Source organism: Ostrea edulis, chromosome 3 (assembly GCF_947568905.1).
Source record: "Ostrea edulis chromosome 3, xbOstEdul1.1, whole genome shotgun sequence".
NCBI lineage: Eukaryota > Metazoa > Mollusca > Bivalvia > Ostreida > Ostreidae > Ostrea > Ostrea edulis.
The window spans coordinates 4,635,048-4,657,271 of record NC_079166.1 but is presented as its reverse complement, the minus strand read 5'-3'; the positions used below and the strand labels follow the sequence as shown (position 1 = coordinate 4,657,271).

The following is a 22,224-nucleotide window of genomic DNA, read 5'->3' as shown; positions in this document are numbered from 1 at the left end:
CTTAATTTTGAAATGAATTTCTGAATTTTATAACAGCAATTAAATATACATCCGTATTTTCAAGCTAGTAACGAAGTACTTAGCTACTGGGCTGTAGAGACCCTCGGGGACTAACAGTCCACCAGCTGAGGCATCGACCCAGGGGTCATAATGTAAAACTTATACGGTACCAATTTTGATACACCTTAACTTTTTAGTCTGAAAGAAATCCGTTTTTTGATTTTGTTTTTTAGTATTTTATGCTCCATATAATGATAATGTACCTTGGATAAGAAGCTATGTGCTAATAATATTTACAGTGAAAAAAAAAGATTTACAAATGACCGTATATGAGTGCAAGATTAATATGTTCTGTCTGTTTTAATGGCGTTTATATATGTATGTAGACTTTGAGAAATGATTCAAAAATTTATTTATAACAAAATATCATTTTGTGTTTTTAGGAATAAAGAAATGTCAATTTTTATATTTTGCAAAAAGGTTTTGTTTTCCCATTTCAATCGAACTTCGTTTATATGTAGACCGTGTTGCACGTGTTCTTAAAACAACACACGGGGGAGAAGTGGACATGATAAAAATATGGTGGGTATATGTTCAACGCGTCGCATCAAGGACGTGAAAATTATAATGTCTTTACCCAAGGATATGTAATCTGCTTTCTTAATACTTTTGATTAGGGCACGGATGTGAGCAACATTAAAACATACTCTCTAATTGCGTACCTGTATGATTAATCAAAATCCAACATATTTTGTAAACTAATCGCACATGCATAAGGCGGGTGGCGTATGCCCCCCAAAGTGCGTTTTACTTGTTATCAACTTTGTGTTATTATATTATATGATATAATTGTCTTCTTCTATTCCAATCTCTCACTCACTCTCAGATTAAAGCCTCAACAATGTAAATTAAATTGAACAATTTGACAAGCGTGCGCTGATCGTTGTCTGGGGCGTTGAAGCAGACAGGAAGCGTTATGTAACAGGTATACACATACCTCGTACCTAGATATACACGTACCTGAAGCCTGTTCAGCAGAGCGGGTGCACATGAATATTAGGAATGTTAGCAGGCGCCCGCTCTGCTGAACAGGCTTCTGTTTTGATAGATATACACAGTATGCATGTGCTAATATTTTGAAAATTTACCATTTGTTATTCTAAGAGGAAAATCGGATTTAAAATACAGCTGGAGTTTTTTTTTTCTGTTGAAAATTATTCACAGAAATCATAAGTTACAAAAAAATTGAGGAAGTATTGAAAATTTATTTTAATAACAAAATATTATTTTGTATGTTTTAAGTGTAAATTTTATATTATACTAAAAGAAAGATTTTTGTTTTCCCATTTCAACCGAACATCGTTTATATGTACATATACACCTGTTGGGTCCCTGCTGCACGTGTTCTTAAAACAACACTTGGGGGAGAAGACCCTGTGTGTATATGTTCAACGTGTCGAATACAGGATGTCAAAATTGTAATGTTTCTACTCCAGGGCATGCGACCTGCTTATCAGCTTACAATTACATATACCCAACAAATTTTACCAGTAATTAAACTAGGGTGTTTTTTTTTAATTCCTTCATCAAGTGCTTGTTGCCTTGCTTACAACTTACTAATTCCTTTTATTACGGTACATATGACTGTCAGCATCATCAAAATTACCCTCTAATTGCATGTTGAATCAAAATTTATCATACTTTGTAGAGTAAGGCCACACATATTTACGACAAGGGTGGCGTATACCCCAAAATTGCGTTTTACTTGTTACATGTATCTACTTTTTGGTATTATATCTGGTGCATCAAAATCGGTACCGTATAAGTTTTACATTAGGTAGACAATAATCTAGAGTGAAAGGAAGCCAACCATAATTCTGCCATCAGATTTTGTTTTGACAATCATTAATATGTAGTATATTAAAATACTTAAATATTTCATTTTAATTAGATTGATGCTTTATTTGTATTGATTACCAAGCGGTGTTCGTGTGGCTAGTCTAATGTTGTGTTAGCAGTTTCACGGGTGGAGCGTGCGCTGATCGAGGTCTGGGGCGTTGAAACAGACAGGAAGTGTTATGTAACAGATATACACATGCCCGAGACCGTTCTCAAGACAATGAAACCTGTTAAGTTAGGACGTCTTCACAATGTCTAGAAGAGACTACACGCATGTTATTGTAAAGGCAAAAATGTACTGTGTTAGGTATAGCTATAGGGACTCGTAATTAAAATTTCAAAGCGGGCGAGATTAATTATCGTTTGAACTGTGTGGCTATCGCGCGTGTCTTCAATTAATCAAATAAAGGCTTGGGGGGCGGGGGGTGAGGAAAAGTGAGAAGTTTTGATAAAATGTGATTTTAAAGTGATATTAAATTAATAAATACTTGGTTTTATATAGAAAACTTCTTATAAAAATATTTCAATTACAGGAATATGATATAAAACATCGGGTATTTCGGTAGGTTAGGGGGTATTTCGGTGTTTATGAGGGTATTTCGGTAAATCACGGGTATTTCGACAATTCTAGTTACCGAATAAATAACAAACATTTAGATGTACTACTACTGTCATAGTTCACATTTTTGCACTGCACACATCTATAATTATATATAAAATACTGATTTCAGAGAAAACTCAAATCAACATAATGAAATAATAATAAGTGTTTATGCGTCTAGGCTAATGTTGTCTTAGCAGTTTCACGGGTAAAGCGTGCGCTAATTGACGGCCGGTGCATTTAAGCAGACAGCAGATATATACATACCAATAACCGTTTTTCACAGTCCATAATGTTAAATAGTATTCTCTCTCTATCTCCCTCTACGATGAAACCTGTTAAGTGAGGACGTCCTCACATTGTCTAGAAGAGAATACACGTATATGTTATTGTACAAATATAGACCTATGTATAGAATTAGATTTCTGAAAACTAATTTATTAAACCAATATGTGATTGATATTGACAGGGATAGGGGGGCCTAATCAGTTTTCGTGAAGTTTCACTGGTAGAACGTTTATATAGATGTATGCACATGCATGCCTACCCCTTTATTGAAAGTATGATTCAATAAAGCTAACATGAACAGTTTTTGTAAAATGTGTTTATACAAGTGATGTACACTGTATGCACATGGATGTGGTACTTCATATGTTTATACTGATTGTGGCTGTTGATGGCTCCGTTTGCCTGGTTGGGGTGTAGGGCTCACGCCGGGTGTGACCGGTCGACGGGGGTGCTTGCTTTTCCTAGGGACCTGATCCCACCTCTGGTTTGTCTAGGGGTCCGTGTTGGCCCAACTATCTATTTTGTATTGCTTATAGGAATTATGAGATTGATCACTGTTCGTTATCTAATCCTTTCACCTTGCACTAGAAGTACGCCCATTATAGAGATTAACAAACACTCAATTTCACGCAAAATCCTTCTGAAAATAAAAACAATAAAGAAAGAAAAGGAAATGACTAGTACTATACATGGCATTTTCATTCCAGGGATGCACTGTCTGATAGAATGAAAAACGTCACAACCAGAAGACAGTTTTCGATATGGTCACTATTTCTTTTTCCGTCCAAAAAGCCATCCTATAAAGAAATAAGGTAATCATATGTAATGCATTTGTAAATAAATGTTAGCGTAAAGAATACAAGTTACAAAACATATTTCAAAATTCAAAGACTTTTCGGCAATTAGTTGCAGTACTTTATATCCACACACTTAAAATTAATGAACTCAGCTACGTCCCGTTAAAGTATTGAAGGTGGTATACTGTACAATTATATATTTGTTAAATTCAGGCAATTTCTGAGAAAGAAAGGTTATTAAACTTCTTGACATACAGATTGGTTGAATCCGATATAAAGATTCTCAATTTTGAAATTTATTTCACAAAATATAATTATCAAATGAAAGAAGATTTTCTCAAATCTTTTTTATTTAAAGACAATACTTTCTCTTTCTCTCTATCTATCTCTCTGTGTGTATGTTTGTATTTGTGTTTCCAATATTGGATTTATATCGTGTTTTGCAACATTACCTGGACAATTGTCTTTGTTACACTCCCTGGAGTGCCTCGAAGCTCCACTACAGGTTGCCCCTCCATATATCGGAGAAGGATTGTCACATTTCCTGTCCCTGTTTTGGGAGCCAGTGCCGCAGGTTTTCGTGCATGAAGACCAGCTTCCCCAATTACCCCAACCTCCATCAACTTAAAGCATTAATGAATGTAATTACAAAATACATTGAAGCAGTCAATTAGCTTATATGAAATGAATATCATGCCCATGCCAAGCAAACACATCCGGATTGAAAAAAAACCTCCCCGGATGTTGTAATAACTTAGCCTCCTATCATCAATATATTTTAAACTCCCAACGGAACCGTAAATCAGTTAATTGATCATAGCAATGGTAATTGATGAACAATGCGCGGCTTCAAGAGGTGTACATTTCAAACAACAAAGAAATATGACATATATGCACTTTGAGCAACCTTAAAATAATTTTAAAAACCATTTCAAAAGGAGAAGTTTCGGGACATTTGGAAATGAGCATATATAAGCAATCATCTCAAATGACAAATCCACACTTCTTCAAAACGCAGAAATTTCTGTAAAACGAAGAGCAGTAACCAATTTACTTCTCAAGAATTCAACCCTTGCTTGAAAGTTTTGAGAAAAAAAACCGGTTTGAGCATTGATACTGTGTACTAAAAAATGAAGTATGCAACAAACTATTTACGACAACTCCTATTCTTGTATACGGTCAATGTAGCAATATCCGTGAACTAATTACTGGGTGAAAGCTCAATCAAGTATACGATATATTTGTTTGAATTTAAAGTATAATTTCTGAAGAAAAGGGCTTGTGTTCATTACTAAGCATAAAAGACACCACAGGGTATTCCATATCTGCTTCAAATGTTGGATAATTCATTGGACATTGATGTTAACGGCAAACTTGCAACTTAACTGTAAGATAATATGTATGATTTCAGCTTCTCCTCTTTAAATTTTCTATGCAGTAACATTCCATTATCAACTCATTGTAGTGTTTATTTCTCTGACCTGATTCGATACGCACGACCATAGTCCATATATGATACACATTTTGTTATAAAATTGAGACAGACTAATGACAAATAATTTGATGTTGCAGTGTCTCAACATTGTCTTTAAAGTCAACATTTCGAAAATGTTATGGTTGTTATAACAACCTAGTGTACCAATACAACCGTTCATTAAATAAAATGCTGTCTGACGAGTTTCCAATACCCAGCTACATGTAAGGTCGTTCTTTACATACTAAATGTAATTTTGACTACACATTACTCCATTTCCTGAGGTATATATGGTGAACATGGTGAGTGATGAGATGTTTACTCTTGTTATGGACCTGATCCATCGCTTTTGTGTTCAGGAGTCCGTGATTGCCGTACTCTTAAGTCTTCATAGGAATTATGATATACATCAAGTTATCTTTATTATTTTATTGTTATATACAGGATAACGTATCACTTTTAATCATGTAAATTTATAGGAATTATAAGAGTTATTACTACTTGTTATTTACACATTTTGATACACAATTATTTGCATCCAAATTCCAACGAATTTCTCTTAATTCACAATTAATTTCTTGACCCAGGGCTTCATCAAGAGTGAAGGGTCATACTTAATTTTGAATCATATATTGTATTCTATTACAACCCATATTTATCCACAGAAATGTGTTTATGTATACATACTTGGACAGTTGTTGGTGTTGCAGAGTACACTGTCCTCTGAAGGACCGTTGCAGTAGCTACCTGCGTAACGGGGAATAGGATTGTTGCAACTCCGATTTCGGACTTTGGTTCCACCATCACATGATTTTGAACACGAACCCCATCCACTCCAACTGCCCCATCCTCCATCCACTGAAATTTTATGCAGGAATTTGAAAGGATGTTGCAAAATTGAATTTCATATAGCGACCTCTTCTTTTGTAACACATTTGGAACTAGTATCGATGTACACATTTATCAAATTGTACATTCAGTCGAAAATATGAGGTAGAGGTGGTCATACTCGTGTCATGTTTCTAAAATTACTGAAAAACAACAATCAGTTACTAACACTGTTTTCTTTGATGCTGATTTTGTAATTAATTCTTACCCGGGGCATGACAGCTGTAGGATAGCGATGACCATTTCCCTCCCGGGCGGCAGTGAATGGTGTTAATTGTACCTACTGGTGTATATCCAGGGCTGCAGGCAAACGTTGCCGATATTGGAGAATATGTTTGTCTGATAACAACTCCGTTCTTTAACGTCGGGAGAGGTTCAGCACATTCTAAGGAAAGGTACCCCAGTTATTATAAAAAACACCAGCATCTGACGCTATAAACTATTTCCATCTTCTTGCAAAGAAGTCAACTTTCTTTAAAACATGAATATTGATTGCTATAAACGTTTGACATATTGTCTTTACATTTCACACTATTTAAAATAAGACTTATTAGAAACAACAATTACAAATTTTCTCATCACTGAAAAAAGAAGAATTGTGTAAACTTGAGGCATCAGAACCTGCAATTTAAATATAAATCGTATTTTTCGAATACGTGCGGGGTGCCAAAACATAGCACGCAGTGTCGAATCTAGAATATTTTCAAGCGGGATGCAATCAAAGTTCATACCCTTTCTGTCCGGGGTTGAAGATTCCAAAATGGCAAAAATTACCTTCTTGGATGAATTATACAGCCAAAGGAGGCTGCAACGGCCTTAATCAACCCCCTCTATAATCGCCCGAGATATGTATGCACACGTACCTGATCCCACCTCTGGTACATCCAACGATATGTTTTGTATTCCTTTGATTGTTATCTTCACTTTTTCATACATTCGTGCGTGTTGATGGATGTAACGGAAAGTTGATGAATGACATACCTGTTGCGATACACACACTCTCATTGAATAGAGTATGTATACATGTGGAGTAGTTGTTGCAGTTCACGTTCCCACAGATTTTGTCCATCGGATCATTCTGACCATACAAAGAAAAAAAAAAGCTAAAATTTTAATTGTTCTCCCTCCAGCATTCGCGGTGTGTATCATAATTATCACCTAAAATTTCACGTACATGAAGATTTTGGAAGAGATTGCATTCTGTGGCTGATGAGGTTTTATAAGTTGATGAACCTTTCTGTTTTGATTTTTTTCCAATCACAGACAAAACGCATCCCTTTTTATGATTCATATAAAATATAATATTAATTAGAAAAGGTATTATATTTTGTAAAAAAAGTTTCTTACTTTTGAAAAACGAACAAGAAGAGATAATTTCACATCTTCACAAACTACGCTTTCAGAGCCCTTTCGACTTGGAATTCACCCGTTAAATTCGTTGCTTATTTTGAATTATATGTTTTTGAAAAGGTGAACTGTGTCAGTTTAAAATGATAAGTATTTGGCAATGTTGTACTCCAACATTTGAAATTTATTAATATCATAGCTCCGACAAAATAAATCAAACAGATAAAAGAATCTTAGAAATATCTCTCATCATGTTTCGTTACTTTCTAGAATAATAAATGTACTATGAAGATTAAATTTAGAATAAGAATAAGCTAAAACTGGAATTTGATCAAGTGTAAAGGAGTGAGGTTCAACGCTTGTTACACCATTATTATTGTTTGTGAAGTTCATTATTGCAACTTTATTTTAAACGATCTTGATTTGAAATCCACATATTGTAGAGCAATCGTACTTATATGCAAGTTCCCTATCCAAAGTCAGGTGGTGTGAGCGGTCGACAGGGTATGAATTATAATTTCATATCTTTATAGGATTGATGAACCTGATTACTGTTGGTTATCGTCACTATTTCGTGTAATGCTCTCTGACTCATTATGTTTGCTTCAAATATTGTCACTTGAAACACATATAGACTTTCCAAAACTTTGTTGAGACATTCATGCTAGGGAGCGAATACTCATTAGATGAAATATATGAGGTATATACACTTATGTTGAATTTATTCATCTGAAGATATAAGTCCGGCTGGATACACCAAATGTTGTGTTTCAATAGATTTAAGAACGGTTTCTTAAATAAAAATAAAATTATAGAGCCTGTTGAAAAATGGTTTTTACATCTCTCTCTCTCTCTCTCTCTCTCTCTCTCTCTCTCTCTCTCTCTCTCTCTCTCTCTCTCTCTTTCTCTCTCTCTCTTTCTCTCTCTCTCTGAGTAATCGAATATTACCATTCGTTCTTGATGTACTATAAATAGTTACTTCTACATGAAAGGTAAATATAACGAACAGTGACTAATTTCATATTGATTGATTGTTTTCCATATAATCGAAACATTTTCACTCATATTTAAACCTTACAAGTTGTAGTTGAAGTACAGTTAGATTTGATGTGATCATGGCACGAGCAATGCTCCAACTCACGACCTCCCGGTGACGAAGCGAATGCTCTATAGCTGAATCGAAACATTGAAATGCTTTGGATTGTTCGTAAATGAGATATGTTTTGAGCATAATGTTAACTAGAAAATGTCTTCATCCTCACAATTTGATGATAGTAAAAGAGCCAAAGAAGTCGTACCCTTCCCGTATCTCTGGTTACCAATGCGCTTAGGAATGAAAAATATAAGCAATAACTCAAAATTAATCACGTAGTCCATGGTTCTTTTAAAGCAAATAAGGTTAGAGATCAGTGAACAATAGGGTATCGTACCATGTACCTGTATGGATACGTGTCGCCCATGTACAAATGAAAGATGAAGATAAGGAACAGTGATCAATCTCATAACTCCTACAAGGAATACAAAATGGATAGTTGGGCTAACACGGACCTGGACACACCAGAGGTGGGATCAGGTGCCAAGGAGGTGTAAGCATCTCCTGTCGACCGATCACACCTGCCGCGAGCCTTATATCCTGATCAGGTAAACGGAGTCATCCGTAGTCAAAATCAGTGTGCCAAGAACGACATATCAATCGGTATGAAACAAGTCAAACAGCACATGCATCACGAAAATGTGTCTGTATTTACTTACAACATCTGGCAGGTCCATGTGAATGACATCTCCGTCATTTATCAGTGGCTCAACATTACTTTTCTTCCTACCAATCAAATCACAAATGAAGTGCTTTCTGTTATAGTTCACAGACAGACAATTTCTGAGACGCTGACATTCCTTGAAACATGCACTCGGTCCTATGCCGTCTAGACTTTTAAGAGGGGAAACAGGGAGTTTCATTCCGATTGTGTGATCTATGTTGAGTTTCAAGCAAGAATCCGAACCATAGCACACCGACATTTCTAAGATCAGCCATACTAACACATTTCGTTTGGTGACTAAGATTGCGGGCATAATAACCATATACTCGTTGCGATGTATATGAGGAAACTGAAGTTCTTGTCGAAAGTAAACCATAAAACGATTATCTTCGTTATCAAGTAATTGTACTCTTTTAATTGAAAATAAATGATATATGAATAACAAGGCTTATAATTGGTTTTAGATTGCAAGATGCAGAGACGGAATTCATCGAGATAAATCAATGATTTAATTGTGCTATGTACCATATATTTTTTCTGCTCGATCAAATTCCAAATAAATTGCATAAGATTAGGTTTGAAAAATATTGATTAGATAAATATCTCATGATTCTGGGTCATCTTATTTAAAGTATAAAGTTTCTAAATGATTAGTTACACGAAGCTCTTGTAAAATTGAAAGTATTTGGTGATTTGTTTTTTTAGAAAAAATATTTTGTTTTGATCATCTGAGGAAAATCAATGATAGACCATCAATATTTTCAACAAGATAGAAACAAATACTTTAATCAAAATCCCCCAAACAAAAATGAAAATATCCATGAAGTAATTTGAGAACTAAATTACCTTATATACTGCAATTTATATCTACCATGTCATTTGCTTGTTGCAGAAGGAAAAAAATCAGGTATGATGTATTAATAGGACCCCCCTCTCTTTACCCATTTTTCACACTTAGCTGTTAAAAAACAAATATTTAAAAAAAAACCACGACCATTACCAAAACATTATGCACCCAATTATATCGGTCTTTTCACAGGAAAACTATTACATGTACACCAATTGTTTGAAAAAGTCATGCAAACAATGGTTTTGCAGAGATAAAACTACATGTATCACAAAGTATTATTTTTAAGGGAGTAACGACCATATAATTTGGGAAATGCTGACTTTAATCGAAACTGTGAACCCCAAGTGACATCATTTCGTATTTTAGTAGCCTGCCTCGAATTAAAAACTGAATATGAAAATAATTTTTCGTCCTATGACAGAAAATTTGGAAAGTTTACACGCATGAACATATATAACTATCAGCTTGTTAAATATCCTGTCGTACCTATTTGCATCAATCAATAAAAGCGATATCGATTGGAGCAGCCTAGTATATTTGAACTTGGTTAGCATATGAATCCTGGTTGCAACAAGGTGTGCAGAAATATGTAGAATTAGTGAATTAGTACTGAGAAGGCACGCGATTTACTTCTAATATGACAACAAAACACTTTAATCCCACTGAACGTCGCGTTAACCATATACACTGTGGCACTTTATCATATGTTTGAAAAATGTCTTATGAACAGGGATTAATCTTATAATTAAATTAGCAGTTGTAAAAACACGATATACCAGAAGTGGGATCAGGCCCATTTGCACAAAAATGAGTTAAATTTAACTCACAGTTAACGTCTAGTTAAGGGGAAGTGAACAGTCTGTTAAAGTTTGTTAACCATTGTGCAACTGGGTCCAGGTGTCGAAAAGGAGTAACAAGCTAACCGGTCTTGATAAGGTAAACTGAAGTATTAGTGCTCGAAATCAGTTTGTTATGAACGGCCGAACAATCGGTATCAAACACGTAAGACTACATTCAACCTCATGACAGATTGTTTTTGTAAATAACATTGTTATAACGACCATAGAATTTGCAAACCTCTTTATCATATTTCACGTTTAATACAAGTAAACATAATAAATAGACTGTTATACCTGTTTATGAGAAATCGTTTGTATTATATATTGATCCAAAATGTTACTCATGTAGGAAATTAAAATATACACTAAAACTATTTAAAGATATATTTTCATTTTTAAGTTTCGTCGGCAACAAGTGATTCCGTTTTATACATCTATTGTGAACAATTCGTATGTAAGCCTCCATCTACAAGAAATTGCACACCGGTGATAAAGGAAGCACTGTCAGATGCCAGGAAAGCTATTCCATTGGCGACTTCCTCCACGTGGCCATGTCGTCCTAGCACATGCGTTATTTTAGTCCTCTCTAGAACCTGCAGTAAAATAGAATTCTGTCAAAGTTATTTAACATTTCTATATCGTTGAAATTTTGATGCTGAATTTTCATTTGTTAAAGATGCATTTGATATGAATTTTTTTAGGTCTGTCCTTTTAAAATATGGTATATAATGGTTCTATTCATTAAAAGCGACTTGCATTTAAAGCGTACACCAGGTTATCAACATATACACTACACACCAAAAAGAACAGAGTATATTAGACTCGCGGTCATATGTGTAGTATCATATCAACGTGCATAATTGTTTTGGACACATTGTATTGCTTTAGAAACTCTGTAGTATAAATGTTAACACTAATAGCGAAGATAAAAAAATATAGTGGGCTTAAAAGGTGAAGATTACAGTGGTCAATTCCATTAATCGTATACGGAATACAAAATCAAGAGTTGGGCAAACATGTACCCCTAGGCAAACTAGACGTCGGATCAGTAAGCAACCTCTCTCGACTGATTACGCCCGCTTTAAGCCCTCTATCTTGATAAGATAAACGGAGTTCCTTAGTCAAAGTCAGTTTATTTCATATGCATATCATCTCACATGACCGGTCAACAGGAGGTGGTTACTCCTCCTAGGCACCTGATCCCACCTCTGGTGTGTCCAGGGGTCCGTGTTTGCTCAACTATCTATTTTGTATTGCTTGTAGGAGTTATGAGATTGATCACTGTTCGTTATCTTCACCTTGCATCATATATTATTATTGTTATTATTCAATTATCGTTGTGTATCATGCATATTATAACTTTTATCTCGATAGGCTATCATTGGTGATTGAATGGTTGTTTGTTTCACGTCCCGTCGAAAACTTTTCACTCATTGAGACGTCACCATTTGTAGGTGAAGTACTACATATTTAGAATTATTGGATCAGGGACGTAGCGGGCGGGGGGGGGGGGGCATTTAACATGACAACGCTTGCTGTGGCACGGGGCCATATTAAGAAGATCCATGATTCTCACTTTTAAATGCTGAGCGTTTGTCAAAGGAGCAATTACTACTTATGTTTACGTTTTACTTTGACATGACACTACCGTGAAACGAACTACGTTCGAACTAATGACCTCCAGGTTACGAACACAGGGACTTGTCTTCCTGATTGTGGAATAAAAAAAAATAGAAATATGATTCCTCTTTAAAATCAACTTAGAAGTCGTCCTGATAAAGATGACGGCAGGTTTAGGTAACCAATACACGGTTTAAATTAGACACCCTTTGAAGAGTACCATACAAAGGACAAAAGTCACGATGTTAGAAAAAATACCCCACCTCAGTTCAACACCCGTTTCTGTACTCTAAACTAATAATTTATTGGATTACCATAGGTAAATGCGCTGCAGCGATGAGTTTCCTAAATTATGATGTATCTGTTGCGAGTTAACACACGTTCCATCGAAGGAAAACATACACGCTTTCAACTATTATGGGGGCCATTTGGTCACATCTTCCTGGAAAGAACGGAAGGTTTCAAATACCACGGTTGGCAATTGGGAAAGTGCAAAAGTTCAAATATTGAAATTATTCTTTATGGCACTACCATTTTAGATTACATAAGAATTACAACATATTTTTTCGATACATTTAATGTTACTACGGTTTTTAACGGGGTACGTATCTGTTGCGAATGCCTAGGACATGTTGAACATACATGTGTATGATGCTTTCAATATTTATAATTTTGGCACTTTCCCTATAGCCAGCCGTCGCAAAAATGTAACTTTCGTTCTTTCCAGAACAATTTGACGATGTGGCCCTAAAAAGCAATTGTTTCGTATGCATTTTCCTATGATAGAACGCATATCGATTGGCGACAAATGCATCATCATTTAGGAAATTCGTCGCTGTGGCGAATCTTACTAAGCTGTTCCAATAAATAGTTAGTCTAAAGTATCGTAACGGATGTTGAACACAGTGGGAGTGTTTTTTTTATGGCGACTTTTATCCCTTGTATACATAAGATACTGCGTGTGGGGTGTACTTTAAACGACACATTAATTACCTGAACGTGTCGGCATCTTTATCAGAACCAACTAAAAAGTGTTTTTAAAGAGGGTTCATATTTCAATTTATTTTTTTTGTCATATCTTACAATCCGGAAGACAAGCCACTGTATTTACGAAGCGAACGCTTTTCATTTGAGCTATCGCGATCGGTGAATAGACTATCAAAACTACTGAATCGTACGAACATTTTAAATACAAAGCCCTTTGTTGTGATTTAAAACATTGAACTCCAATAAAGTCTGCCGGATAAAACGAGTAGCCCGCGGTGTTTACCTTCTGATATGACTCTTCATCCAGTCCGCTAGTCTTAAAAATTTCAGTGGCAATCAAACCAGGGCTAAATATAGGAATATCTGATTATAAGTCTTTTAATATCAATGGCAATCAAACCAGGGCTAAATATAGGAATATCTGATTATAAGTCTTTTAATAATAATGGAAAAATCATAAGTATACCACTGAATCAATAGATTAATTGTGTTATTGTGTAATCAAATAATTTCTCTTTTATCAATGAATGCTGTAAAAGTAGGGATATTTACACTAGTTATGCGGTCACATAATAAGCACGTAAATTTCCCCCACGCGTATACATGTATGTGTAATTATAAATATTTGATATAATATATATTACATGTATATACAATTACCAATCATTCCTCCCACGCTTAATGTTGGACGTGAAAAAAAAAACCCACGTGTACTTAATCCCCAGTGTAAATAACTTTTTTTTACAGTATTCATACAAGTAATCCAAAATGCACAAAAATGACAGCTGATCTCAAGCGTTTGCAGTGTGATAAAGATGAATATGCGTACTTTACACTGTTTACCCTGACCTGCTTTGGGGCCAAATCTGAAATACAATGTATACATTTCTCAATGCTTTATGACTTCATACATTCGCATTTCTGTTGCGATAAAATAATTAAATCCAATGTACTAAGCTATATAAAATCACAAGGTAAAAACAATTCTCTTCTAAATGTCATATGGTAGGAACGCCTATTTGTCATCTAATTCAATAATAAAGCCACAATGATACTGAAACCATCACATTCAGTGTTCCTGGTATGGGAGGATGTTTTGACATATATTGACACACTGGAAAATTCTAACTAGAAAGGAACACCTACCTATTGCAGTGCATTTCGTAAACTGATCTATAGCACTCTTGGACATACAGTATGACAAAACTCCTTCAACCTGAAAAAATATAACGAATAGACACGCCCATGGTATTCTGATGATATTGTATCATATAGTACCATACAATGTCACATGCAGAATGCAATGCTGTTATCCACGGGACTGAAATATACACCATGTGAGATTGAGATGCATTGAATGATAATAATAATAATCCGGTTATCTAGTTACCACTGTCCGCGTAATCATTACCAGATATGGAGCGTCGTCAAGGTCAAAGGTTGCATTGGTTGTTCCGTTTAAAGTAACGAAATGGTTAACGATATATTTCAGTACTTATATCTAATTTAATTTTTATAAATAAAGTTTTATGAAATAAAAGATATAGATCTACAAATGTTCAAGTTCATCAGCGATAGTTAAGTACTGATGACACGTGATCAGGTAAGATTACTCACCGATCTAACACCCACAGCACTAGATACATTGACAATGTTTCCCTTTGATTGGACCAAGTGAGGAACTGCAAGCATTGTCAGATGGTAAATAGCTCTGAAAACACAAATCATTTCTGATAAGCGAATATAGATATATAATAATGATAATAATAATAATAATATTTATTAATTAGGCGCCCTATATGACTATAATTAACCATTCTAAAGCGTTGCACACAATATAATGATACAGCATGTTACGAACGTAGTAAAAATAAATTATAATAGCAATAAGACAGATAATATCAAAACGATGCTAGCAAAACATCAATAATGTAAAGTAAAATTACTAAAATCTAAAACATGATGTGCATGAAGAAAGTTCCACGCCGTACAATCAAATGATATGAAATATAATAGTTGAAATAAATATACAATTATACACTTGAAAAAGTCATGCTAAAATGATGGTAAAGAAACCATAAAGATTTAACCACCTATAATACTAATACTATGCAAGTCTAAAAAGATGTGTTTTTTAAATGCTTTTTAAAGGTGTTGAAATTCTGACAACGGCGGAGGGTATCAGGCAAAGAGTTCCAGAGTGTAGCTGCTGTTATATGGATATAAAATGAAAGCAACAAATAGCGTAATAAAATGAGCATATCATACCAATTGCTAGGCCTCTCTCTCTCTCTCTCTCTCTCTCTCTCTCTCTCTCTCCATATATGTGTTTTCGTCCTTTAGTATGTAAGTGTTCTATTCTTGACGACAATGTAGATAATTAATACTTGTCATTTTTTCGTGACTGGATTGGATTGTATTTTATTTAACACTCCTCTCGAGAAATTTTTACTCATATGGAGACTTCACTGATACCGTAGAAGGGTTTAAAATTTAGGTCTGTGCTCGGCGCTTACAGCCGTTGAACGATGAGGGGTTTTTAAGGTCAAATCCGAGGACCCGTGACATTCACACCTGGTGTAGAGCGTTTGGCGATGAAACTGTCAATATCTGTTTTAACGACTTAGATCTGCCGCGGTCGGGATTAGAACCCCGACATCCAGCACGCGGAGCGAACGTCTGACCTCTAGACCACCGCGGTGGTGTTTGTACTGTGTAGTATGTGATATTTGTTTATATAACTTACGTCTTTTGATAGAGACGCGGGTTACACGGATGTAGCAATGAATTCCCAAATAAACACAACCGCCTTAAGTGAAGAAATATTTAATATAGAGCACATTTTCAATTTATGTGGATACCCACTTCCGTCCCTACCCGAAGTTGACTACCTGCGGAACAAACTCTCTTAGCAGTATTTATCGATCATCTTGTCAAGGTTTACCTAGATAGTTGAGCGGTCTAGAGCGCTGGTCACATACTGCTAGGAGTATTTGTTACGCATGTTGTGAGTACAAGCCCGGGTAGGAAATTAATTAGTATCCAAAAAAGTGAAATTTTCTGAATATATATATATATATATATATATATATATTACACAGATGTAATAACATTACCTAACGTTAATGTTCATAACGTCATCATACTGTTCCAGTGTTGTTGTTTCAATGCTTCCAGATTTCAATATCCCCGCATTATTGACCTATTTTCCAAACAATAATCTAATAAAATCGTCAATCTAAAGATATGAAATAGAATGCTTCTTTCAGAGTTCTAAAAAAGTTTTAATACGATTTATTTTTAAATTCTTTAATTTTTTTTTATTCAATTCTTATTGCTTATTCTGATTATAAGCATGCCACAACAATTTATAACAAATTTAATGAGGTACTAAATCATGTACATGTATACATGTAGTGTTTTAAACCAAATACCTTACGGTGTAACATACCAGTATGTCCAATTTCCCATAATGTTTTACTGTCTCTTCTACAAGATGCTTAACAAAATCTTCCTTGGTCAAATCACCGCTAAGAATAAACGGCTATAAAAACAAGGAGATATATTTTTGAACATGTTGTATTTCTCAGACAGCTTTCAAGTGTTTGGCTACGACAATAAATTTAAAGTAGGATCTAACCTTTTCTCCATTCCCCTTTTCACACTCGGCAGCTGTTTTGGCCAAATTGTCAACATTTCTGCCTGTGATTGCTACCTTTGCACCAAGTTTACTAAACAAAATGGCTGTTCCCGCCCCTATACCGGAGCTGGACCCTGAAAATAACACAGAACATAGTGATAGGGCGTAATCGTTATATTTTATGAGGCATCGCAAAAAAGGGTGCTTCAACTAAGATGCAAATGTATACAAAAGTACACCCAAATGTTTACTAGCCAACATACGATGGTTTCACACCACATAGGAGTTATGAGATTGATCACTGTTCGTTATCTTCACCTTGCACCACAGAGACACAAGGGCATCTTAAAAATATACACTAAAGGTGGAGAGGTACTGAATCACAGGACAGTCAGTTTCGATTGATTGATTGATTAGCTGTTTTTCGCCACACTCAACAATTTTTCAGTTATCTGGTGGCGCCCAGTTTTTATTGGTGAAAGAGAGAACCCAGTTACAATGTACCTGGGAGGAGACCACCGACCTTCCAAAAGTAAACTGGGAAACTTTCTCACTTACCGGTGCGAGCGGAATTCGAACCTGCACCCACAGAGGTGAGATATTTCGAGCGCGATGCTCTAACCACTCGGCCACGGAGGCCCTTTAGTCAGTTTCGAAGCATTCTTATAATATTGTTATACAATTTAGAAATTCATTTCAAAATTAAGGATTATCTCCCTCATGCATAGCTCTTATCCTTGGACGCTGTTTTTGGTTATATTTAGCTCTAAAACTTCATAGTTATTTCGGATTTCAAACATTTCGGTTGAGCATCACTGAAGAGATATTATTTGTCCAAATGCGCATCTGGTGCATCAAAATTGGTACTGTATAAGTTTTACATTCTAAATAATATTCGAAGCATTCTAAATAATATTGAATGCCTTTTTATCCCTAAATAGTAATTGCAAAAAGTATGTACACACTTGTCAGAAGGTGGAGTGGAATTGAATCAGAGGACAGGCGGTTTCCGAGCATTCTAAATAATATTGAGTACGCGGTTGAGTTAAGGCTTTCCCCATAAAATGTTTAATACCGGTGCTGTGCATAAATATACTTTACCGCACTGGCATATTGCACGACGTCACAATGAAAAATACGTCATGACGAAGGTCATGACGTACATATATACAGTCCTTTTGTGGTTGGAAATGTCAAAATATTGTTTCGTTATTTACCACCGCTGTCAAACGGTAAACTGCAATTGCGTAAAAGTTTCTGTCAAATGGGTTATATTAATTCTCTCTGATATTGAAAAAGTTTCATTTCTTCTTTATATAGCATACATGCTAAAGTAATATCCATATTATATTGTGATCTTGATATCGCCCCTAATCTACACGTATAGTTACTTTCACAATGGACTCATTTGCATAAACAGGGTTTCCGTACATAAAAATTTCATCATTGGCAGGACACCCCGAGGTTTTTAAGTGAAAGATGTTTGATTTATGTGACATGTGAACTTCAGTGCCAAAGGAAAGTTAGGGGAGCAAAGTCTGGCTTCAACAGAAAATATGTTTTTCAGGCTAGATTCAACTTCGTATGTGCAAAAATTGCTGTATCTTGCATATTCAATGCAAAAATTAGACATGTTACAAGTCACAATAAACTTGCTCTCAGCACTTTTCAAGTTAAGAAATTAATATACTTTGAAGTTATATTAACTTCAAATTGCATTGATATCTGGATATCGTGCCAATTCAACGATATATACATTGACGATACGTTTTTATCTTGCTGTTTGATCCCGTGATATACAGTTGATGTAGAGACTGTCGGTCTGGTGAAAAATGTATAAGAGGTCAATATGCACTTAATGATATATACATATTGTTTTTGTATAAAAGGGTTGTGTTTACAGAATTTGTCACAAATTGATCTGTTTATTAACGCTTTTTTCCTGACCTATTTGTATGGCCCTACTTAAGAGAACTGCGTAAGTTCTGTCCCTACAGTGTACATAGTAATCGCAAGACATTGTTCAAACCAGTCAGAACTGTCAAGAGTTCACAAACCATCCTTTAGGGAATGCTTTTTTCTTCACATCTAGTATTTAGAGAGGAGTTATGTAATCGGCTATCAATGCAGAAGTATCAATTTCGCTACGGTCTTTTCGATTGCGTTTGATTGTTTATAGATTATCACAATCACTTGCATATAGCTTTGAAATATTTTGAATATTTCGTTGATGCTGAAATTTGGCATTTAGTTTTTTGGATTTTGTAAATGTTTGATACTGTACGAGGAGAACATTCTTCTGAAATAACAATACTAACTTCTGTGGTTCGTCGTTTGACCATGTATCATTATGCTGAGATCTGATATAGGATCCATCGCTACTAATTTTGACAATGAGGTAGAAAATTACGGATTTCTGATTTTTTAAACTTTTTTATTGATGAGCTTTGAAAGTAGAGTTCATGGGAAAATATAATAAATTCTTCTAAAATAGATATTTCCTAAAGAAGGAAAAACTCTGAGTATATTAGCATTGCTTTATAGGTTATTATTTACAAAATTGAAAATCAGTTACATGGTTAGTAATTAGACGTGTGTTTTTTACTGTCTATTTGAATCTCAAAGAGAATTAAGGGAGGATATACTGATCCCGGTCAAAGTTGATGATGCTTAAAACAAACCTGATAAAGTTATCGTCATATACCTTTTTAAACTTTCCTTTCAATTAGTAAAAGATAAAAATAAAATAAACAGAAAATAGACAGGATATATATATCGGTGTAATTTAATGTTGTATTGACCAATTTGAAGTCGGTGACGTCTGTGTAGTTTTCATATCAATTGAATCAGGCTATTTTAGTTGCATTATCTGTTACGTAATGACATTGATTGTTCAAAGCGACATTGTGCTGAGTTTGCTATTGCTTTAAATTTACAGTAACACAGCTTTAAAAAGAGCAAAAAATTGGAAATTCGGAAAAAATATTGATCCTCTAGGACGATTGTTTTTAAAGAAATTAAATTCGTTTTTTTTTGTTGCTTGTTTGTCATTTGAACGTACTGGGGATGTAGTTAGGTATTCGAGCAAATTTTATCGAGTAAAACAATTGTTCAGTATGTGGTGTGTTTCAATTTGAACCAAACTATTAAAGTGAGGGAGTAATAATTCAATATCATATTTCTGATTATTAAATAAGAGTTATCAACGAATGTCCAATTATTATTTTTTTTACCAGAATTAATATTTAAGAGGTGAACAAAGTTACTGAAAATCATGAAAAAAATTAGTTAAAAATATGAGTGAATTTAAGAGATGAAATGTCACATCATTTACAAAAGGTGAAAAATTCAGGAGATGAAACATTGTTATGATTTGGAGGAGTTAAACAATTCAAGGGATTGAACATAAATGAAAATGGTTTTTAGGATTTGATTAAATCGGGAACTGACATGCTCTTTTTATTTCCAAGAGATGAACAATTGCAGGAGTGGACACCGTTTATGGAATACAAACAAGAGATGACAATTTTCAAGTTAAAGAGCAATTGAAAACGTTAAAGAGATGATACATATAATTCTTGAAACAATTTGAGCAGTATTTGCTTCGACAACATGCAGTTAAGTTTTAGGTCACCTGAGTAAACTCATGTGATTTATTGTGATTAGTCAGTGGCTGTCGTCCGCCGTGCATAACAAATGAACCTCTTTAACTTCTTTAATTTTTGATTATTGTCCTTCCAATGATTTTGAAATTTGGCATGAAACATTTCTGGGACAAGGGTGATATAAATGATAAACTTTAGGATTTCTACACCAACTGGACCAGAGGGTGGGCAAAAATGGATGAGCTAAATGTTTACCTAAACCCCACATCTTCAGGAAAAACTAAATGCAGATTGATGTAGAGTCGGTAGGCCTCTACCACATTTGTAAAATATGATCCCCGGAGTATATGCTATAACTCCAGGGCAGGACCACGCTTGGAGTATGAAAAGTGAAGATAACGAACAGTGATCAATCTTATAACTCCTATAAGCAATACAAAATCACGAGTTGTGCAAATACGGACCCCTGGATATATCAGAGGTGGTATTCCCTGTCGACCGGTCACACCCACCGTGAACCCTATATCTTCAGCAGGTAAACGGAGTTATCCGTAGTCAAAATCAGTGTGCCAAGAACGGCCTAACAATCGGTATGAGACACGTCAGACAACATTTGACGCAGTGATAGGTTGTATTGGCAAACCAGATCATTATAACGACCATAAAAATTGCGAAATGCTGACTTCAAACGAGACTGTTGAAACCCATGTAACATCTACTTGTTTGTCAGGAGCCTGCCTCGATTGACAACATTATCATACACAGAACAAAATCATGCGTATCGAATCAGTTAAGAGATATAAACACCACATGCAGGTGATAATTGTATATTGCAACATAAATATTGGAACTTGACGACGGAGAAGATGAAATCATTTGTCATAAAATTGAGTTGTTAGAGTCTTAAATATTGAATTTAATTCAGGCAACGGCTACGTTGAAGGATGTTTGATGAGCACAGTGGTTCTGGAAAAAAAAATGCAGATGCGACTAGTTTGCAAACGACACCGAAAGAACAAACTAAAGATTATGATAAAAAAATTTGATGAGCTAAAAACTTAAACATCGCCTCATCAAAGTGATTTTAAAGAGTATATTATGACATAGTACTTAGAATCTGCAAAGACACCTTTGCATTGTGTCTTATTTCATATTGAAATCATATAATTGAAATATTTTGCTCCTTTTATACCGAATCAGTCCCAGACAAACCTGTAATTAATGCAACTTTTCCATCCAATCTAGAAATAACAGACATGTCGGCTAGTTAATCACAAACGTTAAGGATGTATGGAAGCTCGTTTTGACTTTTGTTAAAATCAGTCTATTGTGTTCTGAATAGTATATCAGTTACGCCAAACATCCCACTGTCTTTTAAAAGGAATTTGTTGATGTTTGGTATACACTCACAACACTTAATGAACCTGTTATGTCTTCACCAACCTTTTCTTATCAATTTCCAGCTGAAGTCGCGTTTGAATAATCCTGTTTTATTGGCATGATTGCATCCCTTAAAGTATGAGTAAGTTATGTAATAGCTAGATAAGATATATCCGATTGTCAATTGTTTCTCATCAGGTGATTCTTTCTTTAACCAGGGTCGTTTAACAAGCCGTAAATGTTTTACTATCA

The 22,224-nt window shown here is 34.9% G+C and overlaps 2 protein-coding genes across 2 annotated transcripts; both read right to left on the bottom strand.

The window, feature by feature from the left end:
- Positions 1 to 202: 202 nt before the first annotated feature.
- LOC125675562 (coadhesin-like) lies at positions 203 to 9,407 on the bottom strand. Its single transcript, XM_048913287.2, has 6 exons — positions 9,047 to 9,407; positions 6,929 to 7,025; positions 6,156 to 6,332; positions 5,747 to 5,917; positions 4,038 to 4,208; positions 203 to 3,585 (listed from the first exon to the last, which is right to left on the bottom strand). The coding sequence occupies exons 1-6, from the start codon at positions 9,371 to 9,373 to the stop codon at positions 3,557 to 3,559; spliced, it is 972 nt and encodes a 323-aa protein (XP_048769244.2). The 5' UTR covers positions 9,374 to 9,407; the 3' UTR covers positions 203 to 3,556.
- A 1,559-nt stretch (positions 9,408 to 10,966) lies between these two features.
- LOC125674032 (3-oxoacyl-[acyl-carrier-protein] reductase FabG-like) lies at positions 10,967 to 21,941 on the bottom strand. The gene is made up of 9 exons (XM_048911035.2): positions 21,805 to 21,941; positions 16,988 to 17,121; positions 16,799 to 16,891; positions 16,464 to 16,549; positions 14,965 to 15,058; positions 14,494 to 14,563; positions 14,177 to 14,213; positions 13,631 to 13,694; positions 10,967 to 11,333 (listed from the first exon to the last, which is right to left on the bottom strand). The coding sequence occupies exons 1-9, from the start codon at positions 21,848 to 21,850 to the stop codon at positions 11,175 to 11,177; spliced, it is 783 nt and encodes a 260-aa protein (XP_048766992.2). The 5' UTR covers positions 21,851 to 21,941; the 3' UTR covers positions 10,967 to 11,174.
- Positions 21,942 to 22,224: the final 283 nt, after the last annotated feature.